Raw genomic sequence first — 18,915 nt, forward strand, 5'->3', positions numbered from 1 at the left:
ATTGTACATAAACATTAGGAGAAAGACTTGAGGATGAATTGGATCTTCATTGTACAAAGTTTAAGAAGGGAGGAGAAATAAAAGCTTTTCAAAAAACAGAAATGAAAGATGGAAGATGGGGAAGAAACATGCAGAGCTTTATTTTAAATACACCAATCGTCAAGGTACAGCAGAATGTTGATTTAAAGATGTCTTGTGGAATAGGTAAAGATGTGGATTAGATTAGATTGAAAGATCGGTTCCTTGTCATATTTGCGTTATATTTATCACCATAGAAAATGTTAGCTGAAGTTATGGGAGGAAATGAGAGTAGTGACAGAAAAAAGATTGCAGTAAACCCTGTGCGTCTTTTGTATTATATCGCCAAATCTCGAGGCACATCCACAGTTATATGGCAGGTCATCTGAATAATCAACAGGATCAATGAAGTACAAAAAGAGTAAGAAGGCCAGAAATCTCAGGCCAGGATGGGAGAGTTTTCAGAAATAGAGACTAGTTATTGGTGTCAATTCTCCATAAAATTTAGGATGGACAAGATTGAAAATAGGTCATTGAATTGGGCTGGAAAATGAGTATTGGCAACCTTTTGTTGAAGAGCTGGTAACCCTCAAGAGAATGAAGTTACGTTGTCCAAAAGTCTTTCAGACCCACTGAAAGGAATGCCTTACTTCTAGGTCTCTACAACTTTTGCTGCCTGTGTACATTCACAGAATATCAGAACCACTGAGTTCTTGTTTAGATGCTTCTGCCATCGTGTTTATGTTCAGCTCTACCTGAATAGCTCACTATCCACTTTGTCGTTTTGATATTTCATTGGTCTTCACAGTCCATTTGACCTATTGCAGAAAACAGTGTTACTTCCTGAAGGTGAGATATTTACTGACACTGAATAAATATGAGTGTATTTTCCTTGTTTTTTCTTTTTTTTAGGTGTTCCCGGCGCCTGACAACAACAGAACGTCTAATTATGTACATAATTCTTGAAAAGCGTTTTGCACGTGATTGACTAAGCTACCATTTCTATTTGAAAGCATCCCATGACATTTTCTCAATTATTTTGGCCAGATTCTTCTTACTACAGTTGTTTTGTTTTGTTTTGTTTTTTGCTTTTGGTTATTTACAAATGTATACCTTCATCAGATGAAGTTAATGGAACCATGGGTTCATTGGGGAAATGTGTCTTGTTTCATTATTAGTACTGCCGGCTTCCTAGGATTCACTCTTTCTCTGTCTTTTGTTAATACATCCTCCTCATCTATAAAAAAACTATGTGATATATGAATTATGATCGATGTGATACATGCATTTTTTTTTTTTTTACCTCATATCCAACACTCATTTCTGCAGCCTTTTTTCACTTTCGTCACAGTGGTTTCTTTTCCTCCTTCCCTCTTTCTTTTTCCCATCTCTGCCCCTAATATCATGATGCAGAGGCATTTGAAAATGAAGACGGGAAGGCAATCACTTCATTTAGCCAATCAAGCTTCTTCTAGTGGGTGTCACCAAAGTGATGTATCATTTTTGTTTTGAATGTATTCATTATCGGTTAATCAGGAAAAATATCGACTCATTGTTTTATAGTTGATAACAAAATGCAATTTTTTAGTATTGTGCTGATGTTAAAATAACTTTCTTTTATCTTCAATGTTATAACTTAATATGGTAAATGTTACCTCAGAACTGTTTTTGTAGCAAATAACAGGCTGTAAGGTGGCAAGCTTATTGCAGCAACCAGAAGTTTTATACCCTCTTGGTGTGAATCCAGAGGGAAATAGTTTTTTTTCCCAGAAATCCTATTGCACCTCAGTGACTTTGGATTAATTACCATGTCCCTCCATAAGTCAGTCACAGGGTCCACCGCAGAGTGCTGGCCAAGTCACCAGCCGTAACCCTGAGCCTACCCAGGTAGTAGAGAAAATGATTCTCCAGAGGAAAAACAAAGTTTGGTTACCAAAAGAAAAATGAATAGATGCTAAAGAACAAAACTAACAAACACTAACCCACAAAACTACATTGCCATTTCAAACACAGATTAGGAGTCCTCCCCAAATAACAGTGATGCCTAGACTGAACAACCTTGAATACTGCTCTGAAATCTGTATCTCTTCCCCAAATTGCTTCAGTTTCCATTTGCTCTATAACATATTCTCAGTCCAGTTTGATCTCACTTTACATTGATGAAATTCTGTTGGTCATTTTGCATCCTCATAATCTTTTTCTTTGATAATATTGGCCACCATCTCCTTCTTGAAATTTTCCCCCGTAATACTTACATACCACTGTACTATTCTGACTTTTTTCTACTGCTCTCAAGGTTTCTTCTCTCTTGTTCAGTATCTTCTCTTCTTACCTTCCACATGTACATATGCCTCAAGTTCTATTTATGGTTCCTTTTTTTTCCCAATGTTTTTCTTTCTGGAATTTTCCCACAATTTTAGTTACTGCCTCTGTGCAGATGATCCACAAATCACTGTTTCCAGCCTATCTAGTAATCCCTCTTCTTTCTCCTTAACTCTACATGCTTATTTCTGACTAGTTGTTTGACATGGCAGCCAGTACATCTCAGTTTTAATATGTACAGACCTTGAACTCATTATCCCCTCCAGTTGTACTTTTCCCCATTTTTGTTATTTAACCCAGCTGTTTTCCCCCTGAGTAACTGAGGCACAGAATATTGGCGTCATCCCTGACAGCTCTCTCTCAATTACCGTCGACATTCAATTGGTTACCTAATCCTTCATGTTCTAGTGCTAGATGGCTCTCGCACCATTCCATCCTCATGCCCTCACTAAAGTTATATCTTGCCCAAGAGTTTAGGCAAGATACAGCTTCTTTAAGTGGCCTCCTTACTTTCATTCTCTCTCTGTTCGATTCCACTGACATATTAAGTTTCTTTCTGGTTTTCAGCTTCCTGCACAAAACCCCACAATACTGCTAAATTTTCTTCAAAATAAAAATATTTAACAGTGGCTTGAAGGCCACCTGACATGTTCCTTTAACATCCTTTTTCAGTCTTGTTCCAGTAACTCCCCTGCATGTATCCTTTGCTCCAGTAATACTGAACCATTAAATACCCCCTTACTAGGCCCTGGTGGCACAGTAGTTAAGAGATTGAGTGCTAACCAGAAGGTCAGCAGTTCGAATCCACCAGCCACTCCTTGGAAACCCTTTGGGGGCAGTTCTACTCTGTCCTATAGAGTCAGTATGCGTCGGAATCGACTCAACAGCAATGAGTTTGGTTTTTTGTTTTAATTTATTTTTTTAATACCCTCAGCTACTACATTTGTTTGCCTTTGCTTGTTGTATTTTATCTGCCTTCCTTTTTTCTTCCCGTCCTTTAACTGTTTGCATCCTGCCCATGATGCAAGACTGACCTCAAATACTCTCATACATTTAGCCACATACAGGTGAATTGCCTTAGCCCTTTGTTTCTCTCTTTCTTGTGACTACTATATTTATTCACCTTTATATTAGAGTTGTTTGAGGGCATGTCTTATTATTTCTTCTAAGTTGTAAATTTCTTGAGGACTGAGATTGTTTCTTTTTCATCTTCATACCCTTTGTAACAGCTGTTAGTTCAAATAAAAATTTTTGAATTTAACTGATTATTTGTTACTGTCCATTATTTTTTCTTTTTACAGACTCTTTTAATAGACATGTACATCCATTTCATTTGGCATATCATTTAATGACAGTCACTTGCTTATTTTTCTATCTCATTAGAGAAAAATGCACCAACCAAACTAGAATATAAAATGCAGCTTTTAGAGAGGTTGTTAGTATAAATTTTTAGTTATCACTGAGATTTTTCATTTTATATATGATAACCCTTAAACTTTTCTATTAAATAATTGATCTATTTGAATTTTACCTTTAAGTAAAATCTTAATTTATTTCTGAGTATAAAACTGATATCAACTAAACATGGAATCCCAAACAAAATAGCTGAATAATGGAAAGCTCTGGGTTAAAAATGGGGAAATATATTAAAATTTCTTAGGGGCCCTGACTTCATTGCTTATGGCAAAATTGATGCTAAAATATACCATATATCACTACAATGACAAGCTTGAGAAAATGAAAAATACAAAGCTTTACATAAATCAACCGAAAGATCATATTAAAATGTATAACCTTTTACAGAGGAATCAAGATTTTTACTTTTAACTATTCAGAAGCTGTTCTGCCTTAAGTAGCTGATTTTCAAACAGCTTATGGGAAATCATATTTCAGATTGTTGACAAAGCCATTGTATTTTTAATGGGACAGGGTTCACAGAAACTTAGCCCCAGTTTTACTGATGTACCCTGCTATCACTTAGTGCTTAATTTTTAATTTTGTTGATATAATTTCATGAGTACTAACGTACCCTATGAGCCCTGGTGGCATAGTGGTTAAGAGTTCAGCTACTAATCAAAAGGTAAGCAGTTTGAATCCACCAGGCACTCTTTGGAAACCCTATGGGGCAGTTCTGCTCTGTCCTGTAGAGTCACTATGAGTCAGAATTGGCTCAACGGCCGTCGGTTTTTTTTTTTTTTTTCATGTACCCTGTTATCACTTGGAAACCCTGGTGGCATAGTGGTTAAGAGCTATAGCTGCTAACCAAAAGTTTGGCAGTTGGAATGCACCAGGCGCGCCTTGGAACCCTGTGGGGCAGTTCGACTCTGTCCGATAAGGTTGCTATGAATCAGAATCAAATTGACAGCAACGGGTTTGGTTTTGTTGTTGTTGCTGTTGGTATTATCACTTAGTCCTTAATTTTGTTTTTTATGGAAATAATTTCATGGGACAATTATGTGTATTTTTTATATAATTATAAAAGCTCACATTCTTAAAAGTTGTAAATGTTGAGCAATACCATTGGTCTCAGAGTCCATTCTTTGCTCTTGCAGATTATTTTGCTTTATTTCAGAAATATCAAATATTTTGAGAAACTTTATAACATTAAACTATCCTTGTACTTTTATTTTTCTGTTCAATTTGACAAATACCTATAAGCATCTGCCTTGTTTTAAGAACTGTGTGGGTCTACATGGGGTTCACTATAAATATGGGCAAATTACAGAAAAATTCCAACTTTAAGTTGAAGTAATTATCAGTAATTACAGTGAAAGTTATCCCTCGTTTGGCTAATCTGAACTAAAGTTATGACCCTAATGTATATTTTATGCTCCTCTTTTTCTAAAAACTAGTGATAGAAGCAGGGACCTTACATATTTATTCATGTTTAAATGAGAATAGTAAGAGATGGGGCATATAATCACAAAAACCCATTGCCATAGAGTCAATTCTGACTCATAGTGACCCTATAGGACAGACTAGAATGGTCCCATAGGGTTTCCAAGGAGTGCCTAGTAGATTTGAACTGCCAGCCTTTTGGTTAGCAGCTGTAGCACTTAACCACTGTGCCACCAGGGCTCTTACAATCATAAGACTGATAATATTGGTTTCTTTGAGGGGGAAGACTGGAAAGAGGAAAACACAGGAAGCTTAATTCTTTACGTATCTGTAACTCATTTTTTAATTTGAAAAATATTTGATAAAGAAAATTAACAGAGAGGATAATGAGTTTCTAGTGCTAAATAAATTTTATTCTAGAAGGTTTTAGCAGTCTAGGTGACAAGAGACATATTAGGGCCCTTAAAAACTTTCCATAGAACTCACATGAAAGCAGTATCCACAAGTCAAAGTTGAAATCTAGTTAACCCTAAAGTACAAAATCTTAACAGAGACTCCTAGGAATAGTATATGAATCAAAGATGCCTAAAAGTTCTGTGATGGCTGGCCTCCTTAGTATGTCCTGCACCGAAATTTGCTCTAACTGCGCAGAGCTACCTGCATAAATTCAGCAGTCTCCTCCATGGAGATATGGCTGCCACTGTCTCTATTAACCAAAGCCAAACCAGGTGCCGTCGAGTCAGTTTCTTCTCATGGCAACCCCATGTGTGCAGAACAGAACTGCGCTCCACAGGGTTATCAAGGCTGTGAACTTGCAGAAGCAGAGCACCAGGTTTTTCTTCCTCGGTGCCTGTGGGTGGGTTTGAACTGGCACCCTTTCGGGTATTAGTTGATTTAACCGTTTGAGCCACCCAAGGACTCCTACTATCTCTACAACCAAAAAAAAAGGCATTGCTGTCGAGTCAGTTCTGACTCATAGCAACCCTACAGGACAGAGTAGTATTGCCCCATAGGTTTTCCAAGGAGCGGCTTTTTGAATTCGAACCGCAGACCTTTTCGGATAGCAGCCAAGCTCTTAACCGCTGCCGCACCAGGGCTCCACTATCTCTATGCCACCTCAAAAACATTCCCCAACAAATGGGACAACACCCTTTGCTATCAAGTTGATTCTGATTCATAGCAACCCTGTAGGACAGAGTAGAACTGCACCATAGGGTTTCGGTTTCTGAGGAGTAGCTGATGGATTCAAACTGCCGACCTTTTGGTTAGCAGCCAAACGCTTAACCACTGCACCACCAGGACCCCAAATGGGGCAGAGGAAGGGGATAAATGATGACTTTTACTCACCAACTTTTGGTTCAGCACTACCTTATTTTTTGTCCACCTTTGCCATCAGGCTAAAGAGCAGAAAAACAGATTTGATAAGAAGGAGCAAGGCACTTAGAGTTTAAAACCAAAACCTAAATAATATGACTTGGGCTAGGATTGTTCTTGGGACTTAGGTACCACTTGACCACTGATGCTGCAAATGGTCACTGGGGCAGGTTATTAAATCAAGAGTCAAATACGTATAAATTTAGAAGGCTTCTTGACTCATTTCTGTCCCTAGTGCATGGACGTCAGTAGTAGTAACAGCATACACCTGTATCCAGAAGTCAGGAAACAAACTGGGCAGAGGAGGAGTGTTCTCGTACCCTAAACTGTGGGAGACTTATCCCTTAGGGGAGAGTAATAACAAAAATAACCAATCAATTGATTTCCGTCTCTGCTTTCAAATTCTAATTGACTATTTTTTAACTCATTATTTAATTGTTATAGTATACTTTGCACCTTTTGTTGTTATTATTGATGCTGTCATTGTTTTAAGAAATAAAGTTTCTGATTAGTGTTTTCATAAAGTTTCCATTGCATACTATTTATTCATTTAACAGGTATTTATTAAGTGTGTACTACTATTAGCCTGGAAACCGTGGTGGCATAGTGGTTAAGAGCTACGGCTGCTAACCAAAAGATCAGCAGTTCAGATCCACCAGGTGCTCCTTGGAAACTCTATGGATTTAGTTTTACTCTGTCCTATAGAGTCGCTGTGAGTCGGAATCGACTCGATGCCAGTGCGTTTGGTTTTTGGTTTACTATTAGACTGGCGGTGTTTGGACACTGGAGATACAATGAATTGAACAGCCAAAAAATATTGCCTGCATCGAGCTTACTTCCAATGGAGTGAGACAGACAAACAAATAAATAAAATATATAGGATGAAGGGATGATGGGAGAGTTGTCATACTGCCCACTGACATGGGGATTGCATCTTAAGGGATAAGTATGATCTGGGAATTCTGTGATTCATGTGGTGAAAGATTTAACCCCAGATTGAGAGTAAAAAAATGAATCCTTTTGGACTCAAGCCAGATGGTAGTACTGAGCTATTAGTGTTTGGGGAAGGGGAAAGGGCTAAGAGTCATCAGGAGAGTGTAAACCCAGCCAGTGATTTAGTGAACTGGAAGATAGGCTAAAAGAAAATATTCAGAATGAAGCATGGAGAGAAACATAAAAAATATACATTAGAAATAGGACACATAGAAAAAGTAAGAAGGTTGAAAATACAGGGAATTAGTGTCAGAAAGAGAAGAGAGGGATAATGGGAAAGATGCAATATTTAAAAATACAATGGCTGAAATTCTGTTCTGCAGTTTCTGCCCTTTGATTCAGATTCTTCCATAGAATCTCTCACTAAAATATACCCAGACTTTCTGGAGCCATATGGGCTGGGTGAACCCCCAAAACTATTGCTCTAAAATGACCTTTAAACCTTAAACCTCAAATTCTAAAGTCTTCTTAAAACCAAACAGTAGTTTAGCTTAACTAGTAAAGAATGTCTGCTTTGTGCATTGTGCTCTTTTAAGATCTATCTATATGGGCACAAATTGAGAATAGGAACTCAAAACATTAGATAGGAACCCTAGAGGGCAGTGAGTTTATATTAATGGAGGAGGAGCAATTTGGAAAAGGAGAGTGAAAATGTTGCACAATTTAGAGAATGTAATCAATGTCACTGAATTGTGCATGTATAAATTGTTGAATTGGTATGTGTTCTGTGTATATTATCAACAACAACAACAAAAATAAAATCTGTTTTTAAATAAGATGGAAAAAAAAAAAGATAATGACTGAGAACTTTCCAGAATCAATGAGACACACCAAGTTACAGAGTCAAGAAGTTTTATGAATCTCAAACAAAAAAGAGATCCATATCTGAGCACATCATGGTAAAATTGTTGAAAATAAAGGACAAAGAAAAGATTTTAAACAGCCAAAGTTGGTTAGAGTGAAACCTAGCTTTTCTGTGGAAAAATTAGAGCAAAAAGAATGGAATCATATATTTTAAATGCTAAATGAAAATGCCTGCCATCCTAGAATTCTATACCCAGAAGAAGATCCTTCAAGAATAAAAGTGAGGGAACTTTCAGGGATTATAATAATACATTTGTCAAAACTCACTGAATGGTACAAGTATGGTGTATCCATTTTCCTGTATGTAAATTTTTCCTCAAGATATATACAAAATATGGACTCTAGTTAATAACATGCATAATGAAGTATTTAGGAATAAACCATACTGTTTGCAACTTAGTTTGAAATACATCAAAAATATAAACTGTATCAATGGTGAATGTATGAGTAGATAGTTACATGATAAAACAAACAGAGCAAAATGATAATTGTAGACTTTAGGTGGTGGATATATTGGTGGTCATTGTCAAATTGTTTCAGCTTTTCTATATGTTTAAAATTTTTCTTAATAAAATATTGGGAAAAATAAAAGTGAAGTTAAGAAATTTTCAAACAAAAACAGAAAACTCATACTAGCAGACCCACATCAAAAGATACAAAGCAATGTTAAGGGAGAAAAATAATCCCAGATGAAGGTCAGAGATGCAGGAAGGATCTAAGAGCAATGAGATGGGTAAACATGGAAAAATCTAAATGAATATTGTCTGCGTAACAACAGTGTAATATCTCTTGAAGTTTAAAGTATACACAGCATATAAAATAACACTTCATGTAAGTCAGGGGATAGGGAAATGAAGTTAAATGGTTAAAGACTTTGTATTCCTTACTAGGAAGGCAGGCACCGTGGTGGCACAGGGTCTAAAAGCTTGACTGCTAACCAAATGCTTAGATTATAAATCAAGAAAACATAAACTCTAGGATATCCACTAAAATAATATAAATGGGTATAACATGCAATCTAATGAAGGCGGAAATGTAATAATATAAAAAACAATTTTTAAAAAGGCAACATAAAAGAGTGAAAGAAACAACAGGTAGCACAAACAGAAATCATATGGCGTGATTATGGATTTAAACACATATATTGCTAATTGCATTAAGTATAAATGCTTTAAACATTCCAGTTAAAAGACAAGGAATATCAAAGAACATAAGTACGCATAAAAAAAAAATCAAACACTTTGGAAGAGGTGCAGCTAAAAATAGGGTATAGAAAGTTTGAAAGTAAAAGGATGGGAAAACATGTGCCATGCAAACACTAGGCAAAAGAACTTATGTAACTTTTAATAAAAGACAAAACATGCTTTAAGATGAAAAGCATTACTATAAAGTGCACTTCATAATGTTATAAGAAACAATTCACCAGGAAAATGTAACAATTTTAAATTTGTATGCTTGTAATAGTATAGCCTCAAAACATGTGTAACAAAAATTGGCAGCGCAATAGGGAGGAAATTGACAATTCTATAGTCATTGTGAGAGATTTTCACGTACCTCTCTCAAGTATAGATAGAAAAAACAGGCAAAAAACAAAAAAAGTCTTTAGGAATACGTTAAAACAGCACAATTAGCAAACTTGACCCAATGGGCATAGAGAAACACTACACCCAACAACTGCAGAACACATATTCTTTTCAAGCAAACTAGAAGTTACTTTAAAAAATGACCCTATCCAGGAAACCCTGGTGGTGTAGTGCTTAAGTGCTACAGCTGCTAACCAAAAGGTTGGCAGTTTGAATCCACCAGACGCTCCTTGGAAACTATTGGGCAGTTCTACTCTGTCCTACAGGGTCACTATGAGTCGGAATCGACTTGATGGCATTGGGTTTTTTGTTTTTTTTTTAATCCAGAGCCATAAAACAAGTCTACAAAGTTTAAAGAATTGAAATTAACAGGAAATACCCTCATACCACAATAAGATTAAGCTATCAATCAGTCACAAGAAAGATAGCTAAACGTTCTTCAAGTCTGTAGAAGTTAAGCAATAAATTTTTAAATAATCCATAATACAATAAGTAAATACCAAAGGAAACTAATAAAAAATTTAACCAAATAATATTGAAAAATCTGACATGTCAAAACATGAGAAAAGAAATAACATTAAAGGAGTACTGCTAGTGAAATTTACCTTCAAATATATACGTTACATACGAAGAAAGGCTGAAAATCAATGAGCAATCATCTTTAAAAGTTAAAAAAAAAAAAGAATAGCAATTTTTGCCAAAAGATACCCAGAAGAAAATGTAAGGATAAAAAGAAATTGATTAAATAGTAAACATATAATAGAGAGGTCACCAAAGCCAGGGATTGATTCTTGGAAATGACTAAAATCTATCAATCCCTGACAACACTGACCAAGATAAAAAGAGAGAAGGCACAAATATGCAATACCAGAAATTTAAAAACAGAGGTCATGACTCCTTCAGATGTTAAAAAAAAAAAAAAAAAGAATATTGCTCTATAACCACATTGTTGTGGATTGAATTGTGCCCCCCCCAAAATTCATGTGTCAACTTGGTTAGGCCGTGATTCCCTGTATTGTGTGGTTGTCCTCCATTGTGTGATTGTAATTTTATGTTAAGAGGATTAGGGTGGAATTGTAACACCACCATTACTCAGGTCACCTCCCTGATCCAGTGTAAAGGGAGTTTTCCTGGGGTGTGGCCTGCACACAGATGAAAGGGAAGCAAGGAGAGAGTTGGGGACCTCATGCCACTAGGAAAGCAGCACCAGGAGCAGAGCATGTCCTTTGGACACAGGGTCCTTGTGCGCCTGAGAAGCTCCTCAACCAGGGGAAGATTGAGGACAAGGACCTTCCTCCGTAGCCAACAGAGAGAGAAAGCCTTTCCCTGGAGCGGACGCCCTGAATTTGGACTACTAGACTGTGAGGAAATAAATTTCTCTTTGTTAAAGCCGTCCACTCATGGTATTTCTGTTATGGCAGCACTAGATGACTAAGTCACACGTTAAGTCAATAAACTTGAAAACCTAGATGAAATGGAAAAATCCCTTAAAAAAAAAAAAAAACTTTGACACCAGAAAAAATATGGCAAATCTTAATAGATCCATAGTTATTAAAGAAATTAAGTCTTTTATTAAAAACCTTACACAGTTCCAGGCCTAGATGTCTTCATGTGTAAATTTTACCAAGGATTTAAGGTGCAAAATGCCAATTTTATAAAAACGTTTCCAGAAGGCAAGAGGGAAATCATGAGGCTTGCGTAGCGTAGATTTTGGTGAGTATAACCAACATTTTTGTTGAAAATGTTTTGGAAAGGGTGATTGTGCGTCCTTTCAGTGTTATTCTGGAGCATTGTGGAACAGGCGCTCCCTAAGATTATTTAAGTCTCTGGAGAATGAAACTTTGTTTGACCTAACTGGTGGCCGTCGAATCTATTCTGGCTCATGACAACTCCATGCCCCATAGGGTTTTCAATGGCTGACTTTTCAGAAGATCACCAGGAATTTCTCCCAAGGCATCTCTGGGTGAACGCAAGCCTCCAACCTTTCCGTTAGCAGGCAAGCAGAGAAACCGTTTCTTTGACTTACTATTCACTTATTAAGGCCCAGACTCTATGAAGTCAGTTACTAATAGATTTTTGTTTGGTAGGAATGTGAATGATTTTGTTAGATAGATAGAAGAAATAACCCCCAAAGTTATGATGTTATTGCCCTGTGGGACATTTACGAGTTGCGTATCTGTCCATCGATCTTACCCTGACGTTCTTTCATTATGTATGTATTTTTTCTCAGATTCTCTCGGAACCAGCTTTACTCAATGGATTAATTAAATCTTTACTGCTATTTGATGCATGTTCAATCTGTACATTGGACTCATGTTTCTAACTTTTAAGAAAATATACTTCAGGAAGGCCCTCAATGAGATGGATTGACACAGTGGCTGCAAAAATGGGCTCAAGCATAACAACGATTGTGAGGATGGCACAGGACCAGGCAGTGTTTCATTCTGCTATATATGGAGTCACTATGAGTAGGAACCAACTCAATGACACCTGCCAACAACAGTATTCCATTGTTATATATATTTACACCACATTTTGTTTATTCATCTGTTGATGGACATTTAGGTTGTTTCTGCATTTCAGCTATTGTGAAAATTGGTGCAATGAAAAAATATATATATACTTGGAGATAATTAAACCCGATAATGATAGTAAGAAAAAGGAAAATTGTAAGTCAACCTTCCATGTAAACATAGATTTAAAAATCATTCACCAAATTCCGTCAAATTGAATTATGACCAAATTGGGTTATTCGATGGATGCAAGTCTGGTTTTTAGCATCTGAAAATCGATCAATGCGTTCACTGTGTCAACACACGGAATAACCCAACTTGGTCGAGATGAATTATCACCAGATTCAATCTGATAGTATCTTGAGTTTAAGGAAAAGGTAAGGGTGCCTGAAATCACCACTTCTATATAACTAGTGGCACAGTGGGAAAGTCAAGAAAAATAAATAACTAAGTTAGGGAAAGGTAGAATGCAAACTATCATTATTTGCAGATGATGACTGTATAAACAGAAAATACAAAACGAAACTTACACATACATTCTTGGAATTAATACTGCATTTAGCAAGGTCTCTGGATACAAGGTTAATTGATAAAAATGGTTTTACTTATGTATACCAAGATGTATTTCGAAAGCAAACCAGGCTGCCTTTCACTTAATGTTGAGCGAGCTCAGGAGAGTGTCCTAACCTCTCTTGCCTCAGTTTCCTCATCTGTAAAATAATACTGTATTTTACTGATTCTAAGCCATACTTTTTTTTTCATATTTTGACACCTTTGAAATTATGATATGTGTTACAACTTATGTTGTCTTAGACTTCCTGAAACAGGGTAACATATACCTTATAAGGTGCTTTTGAAAATTAAACTCGTAAATAAACTTAAGGTACTTACAACAGTGCCTGGCACTTACCAAATGTTCAGTAAATGCTGGCTTTAATTATGGCTTGCTTCTATTATGTTTTCTAAGAATTCAGTGTCTCCATAAAGTTTTTAATTTTTTATAAATTCATTTTATAAAACTTCCTTACAAAATGTTATTTCTATTACCTTTTTAGTTGATTCTCTAGGATTTCACAAGAATATATACAGCAATTCAGTTTGAATATTTATACATCTAGTTTCTTTGAAGTTTCATTCTTTTCTAGTACCTAAAGAACAGTTATAATTGCAGTGATAAAGCAACGATAACAATAATGATGATGATAATGAGAGCCAGCGCTAATGTTTGTATTCCAGCTTACTGTATACCAGACACTTCTCTAAGCGTTTACCAGTGGATTCCATTGCCTTTTTCTTTTTAATGCCAATAGCTAAGTTACAGGGTATCATCTCAGTGAAATATTATGCAGCCCTTGAAAATATTACTTATAAAACCAAAAATAAAACCCACTGCTGTTGAGATGATTACTAATTCACCAGTCGCCATCGAATCCATTCTGACTCTTGGTGACCCCAGTATGTTTCAGAGCGGCACTGTGCTCCACAGACTTTTGAGTGACTGTACATTTTCAGAAGTAGATCACCAGCCAGGCCTTTCTTCTAAGGTGCTTCTGGGTGGATTTGAACCACAGCCTTTCAGTTAGTAGTCAAATGTTTAGCCATTTGCACCATCCACAGCCTCCCATCGAGGTGCTTTTGACTGATGGTGACCTCATGTGTAGCAGAGTGGAACTGTGCTCCATAAGGTTTTCAATGACTGATTTTTCAGAAGTAGGTCACCAGAATTTTCTTTCAGGTGCCTCTGTGTGGACTCGAACCACCAACCTTTTGGTTAGCAGCCAAGCGCTTAACATAGCTTTGAATGATAAAAGCACGATTTTGTCTATATTATGATTGTACATGTCTAAAATTTATGCATCTGAAAAAGAACAAGAAGAAACTTAGAAGATGGTTTCTTGACAAGGAATTCTAGATTTGCTTCTAAAAATTCTTTTATATGTGTTGAATTAAGTAAGCGTTATCTAGATGTGTTATTTATAATCTGTACTTATATGCTAAAGTTTCTTTATATGCGTATAAAGAAATTATATGCATAATTTCATTTGTTGCAAATACAGATTCTTAGTTTTTTCTTTTTTTAATTTTATTCTGTTTTAGGTGCAGGTTTACAGTGCAAATTCGTTTCACATTCAAAAATTTATACACAAATTCTTTTGTGGTGTTGGTTGCAAACTCTGCAATGTGTCAGCACTCTCCCCCTTTCCCTTTGTAGCCTGGGTTCCCCATGTCCATTCTTCCAGGTTTCCTGTCCCTTCCTGCCTTCTCATCTTTGTTTTTGGTCAGGTGTTGCCCATTTGGTCTCGTATACTTGATTAAACTCAGAAGCCCATTCCTGACCTGTGTTATTATTTGTTTTATAGGCCTGTCTAATCTTGGACTGAACGGTGGACTTTGAGAGTGGCTTCAGTTCTGAGTTAGGGTGTCCAGGGCCATAGTCTTGGGGTTCCTCCAGTCTCTGTCACACCAGTAAATCTGGTCTTTTTTGTGTGAATTTGAATTTTGCTCTATATTTTTCTCCCACTCTGTCCAGAACCCTCTATTGTGATCCTTGTCAGAGCAGTCAGTAGTGGTAGCTGGGCACCGTCTGATTCTTCTGGGCTCAGGTTCATGGAGGCTGTGGTTCTTGTGGTCCGTTAGCCCTTTAGACTGATATTTTCCTTATTACTTTGGTTTTCTTCATTCTCCTTTCCTTCAAATGTGATGGGACCAGTAGATGTATTTTAGATGATCGCTCACAAACTTTTAAGACCCCAAATTAGGATGTAGAACATTTTCTTTATGAGCTGTTACACCAGTTGACCTAGATGTTCCCCAAGACCATGGTCCCCAGCCCTCAGACCCAGTAACTCAGTCCCTCAAGGTGTTTGAATGTGTCTAGGAAGCTTCTATGACTTTGCCTTGGTCAAGTTGTGCTGACTTCCCCTATATCGTGTGTTGTCGTTCCTTTCACCAAAGTTAACCTTGTCTACTATCTAGTTAGTATTTTCACCTCCCGACCCCTCCCCGTCCTTGTAACCACCAAAAATTGTTTTTTTCTGTGTATAAACCTTTTTTTGAATTTTATAATAGTGGTCTCATATAATATTTGTCCTTTTGGGATTGACTTATTTCACTCAGCAGAATGCCCTCCGGATTCATCCATGTTGTGAGACGTTTTGTGGGTTCATCACCATTCTTTATCATTGCAGAGTAGTCCATTGTATGTATGTACCATAATTTGTCCATTCATCTGTTGATGGACACTTCAATTGTTTCCATCTTTTTGCCATTGTTAATAATGCTGCAGTGAACATGGGTGAGCATATGTCTACTCGTGTGACGGCACTTATTTCTCCAGGATATATTCCTAGGGCAAATACAGGAGTTTTGTGATTAAGCAGAAGGATGTTTGTTTTTCAATGCAATGCTTTTATTATGAGGCAGGGTCTTTTCAATATAGTGGAATGAGGAGTTGAAGTAGCAGTAAAGTAGTGGACAGAAGAGAAGGGGGTAAAAGTCTGAAGAAAAATTAATGCAAACAATGCAATTAATTAATGTAAACAATGCAAAAAATGAGTCTCAAAATTAGAAATTAGCTAAACGTAGAACCTTTATGAATTGTCATTGGAGGGATAATGTTTTAACAGTGGGTGTTAGCAGTAGGTGGGACACTGCGTTACACCGAGGGTTCTACCTTGGGAGGCAATTCTGCTCTAATCCGATGTTTTGCAGCAGCATACTTGATAATCTCTATTGATGCTTGTGTGTGTTTAAGCGAATGGGCCATTGACCAAGTCAACCGTACAAAAACATTTTCCTTTCAAAAATTACTCTTTTCTAATAGTTTTAATAAAGACAAAAGGTTAAAAATCACTTTAGAAATAAGATACGGTGCTGTTTTAAAAGTAATTCAACTGGATTAGGACCAAAAATAGTTCAGATTCAGTTTGAAATAAAATATAGGTTAGAGAAATTCATCTGCTTGTATTTTTTCATGTTCCCGCACTATGACATCATGTATAAATAAATAATTTTCCATCTTCCTTGTAATTGAATCAAGTTCAGAACAGCTTTTTATTTTGTTTGTAATTTAGGCCCCGATCCACATGTATAGGAATGTTATACAGTGTATTGTATTATATACTTTCTAATTGATTCTTTTTGTTGATTCAATTTGATATTTATCATTAGGTCCTTTGTTTGCCTACAAAGCTGTCTAATGAGATAATATAAAGGAATCTAGCATTTTTATAACTTCCTTTTAACTCTCTCCTGAATTATGTTTCCTAAAAGAATGGGGGGGTGGTAATTGAGTCTTTCCCGAGAAACTTCAAACATTTAGCTTTCACTTAACTGGAGACTTTCTTTTCTTATTCAGGTCAAGTATTTTCTGTATATTTTGAATTTCTGGTTTAGACTTTTGACCGAAGCCTAATTATAAGCCAAGGGTCAGTTCCATTGCATAAAATGGAGCTTTCAGCTTGGAACAAACATTTTTCTAAAAGCAGAGAACATTTTTTCAATGGATTTAGGATCGGCAGTTTACATTTCCTCTTTGAACTTAGTGTATGTTCTTCCAATCCTTTTTTCTTTCCAGTCTGGCTTCTCTTTATCATCAGTGGTAATCATAAACTTCTGAAATAGAAAGCCGTCTTATGGTAAAACATAGACTTGATGTTTCAAACATATCTTAATTGACTACTTCATCTTTAATTACAAGTTGTTTTACCTGCCTTAAACACAGCTAGCTGTTACGAAACATGAAGAGTCCCCTTATCCAGGGAAAAGTTACATATGTCTTTGGTCGGTTTAGTGTCACTAACGTTAGTTGAGTGGCCTCCTCTATGCAGTTTCCATCCTCTCCTCATTTTTTCTCCTAGTAAAGTCATATTTTTCCACATGTAAAACATATTAGACAAATTTTGTTTTATATGTAACATTTCCTGATTTTAGAATTAGATTTATTTGGGCATTGCTTTGGCACATTTTCACAGTTTTCCTACTAGATTAGATTATAACTCAATCAGAAGGGAGATCATTTCTCTCTTCTTGACTGTTAAAACATCACAGGGCCTAGCATTTAGTAGGCGTCCAATAAGTATTAGTAAAATGAAGTTGAATTGATTCTCCCACCCTTTAAATTTCTCAGAAAAGGAATGATATATTTAAAAGTTATCTTTACAATAGACTAGAGTCCTATCTGTTCATTCTTTCGATAGCTAAAGCAGTTACTGGAAGATGAGTCAGTGTATAATGAGGCAGCCGTGTAACTGGAAGACGTCATGGGCTTCTACGTGGTGTGCATAGAAGTAATATCACCCTTTTTAGCTTGTGTGCACGTGTAAATACCGAAAGCCAGGGGGCTAACTCGCCAAGGGCACACACTGCCCATTACTCATTAGTGGGTACTGCATCTTCCGTGTTTAATGGAGATTTTAAATTAAATAACAGTGGATACTTAAGAGCTTTGATTTGATAGTAATTCGGATGAAAATAACATTTACTTAATTTTTTAAATTAAGCCACATAAACAGATTAGGTGCAGATTTTGCTTAGGCCATTTGTTGAACTATTTGCTCAGAATGGTATCTTACGTTTTCTTGTTTTTCATTACATTTTAATGTGAATATTGGCGAAATAGTTGATGATATTAAGGAATTATCTTTTTAGATGTGATAAAGATGTTATATGGAGTCCCTGGGTGGCGCAAATGTTTAAGCACTCGACTACTAGTTGGAAGGTTGGTTTGAGTCACCCAGAAGCGCCACAGAACACAGGTCTGGTGATCCGCTCCCAAAAGGCCACAGCTTTGAAAACTACACAGCATTTCTGCCCTGCACACGTGGGATTGCCATGAGTCAGAATCAATTCAATGTTAACTAACAAACAACAACAAGCCATAAATTACTGAACCTTCATTTAGGATTATTGACTAAAACAGACCTGGCAGCATGAATTAATCATCTTTGACTTTTTATAAATCTCTAATTCATTGGTTACTTGTACAGAAAAGCATTCAAAACCAATATTTTAAGAAGCACTAAGTTTTTTTTTAATTGAGCTTTAGATGAAGGTTTACAGAACAAACTAGTTTCTCATCAAATAGTTACTACACACATAGTTCTATGACATTGGTTAACAACCCCCCAACATGTCAACACTCTCCCTTTTCAACCCTGGGTTCACTATTACCAGCTTTCCTGTTCCCTCCTGCCTTCCAGTGCCTGCCCCAGGGCTGGTGCACCCCTTTAGTCTTGTTTTGTTCTGTGGGCCAGTTCAATCTTTGACTAAAGAGCGAACCTCAGGAGTGGCCTCATTACTGAGCTGAAAGAGTGTCCAGGGGCCATACTCTCAGGGTTTCTCCAGTCTCTGTCAGGCCAGCAAGTCTAGTCTTTCTTTTTGAGTTAGAATTTTGTTCTACATTTTTCTCC

General features: G+C 36.6%; 1 protein-coding gene across 1 annotated transcript in view; it reads left to right on the plus strand.

Annotated features, from left to right (window-relative positions):
• The window catches only part of DPH6 (diphthamine biosynthesis 6), a 214,241-nt gene extending 199,785 nt beyond the window's left edge, over positions 1–14,456 (plus strand). Inside the window, exon 9 of the mRNA XM_010598317.3 lies at positions 931–14,456. Coding sequence (XP_010596619.1) covers positions 931–984 — 54 coding nt within the window. The 3' untranslated portion in view covers positions 985–14,456. The remainder of the gene's footprint in view (positions 1–930) is intronic.
• The last annotated feature ends 4,459 nt before the right edge of the window (positions 14,457–18,915 follow it).

The sequence above is a fragment of the Loxodonta africana genome, chromosome 10 (genome assembly GCF_030014295.1).
Source record: "Loxodonta africana isolate mLoxAfr1 chromosome 10, mLoxAfr1.hap2, whole genome shotgun sequence".
Classification (NCBI taxonomy): Eukaryota; Metazoa; Chordata; class Mammalia; order Proboscidea; family Elephantidae; genus Loxodonta; species Loxodonta africana.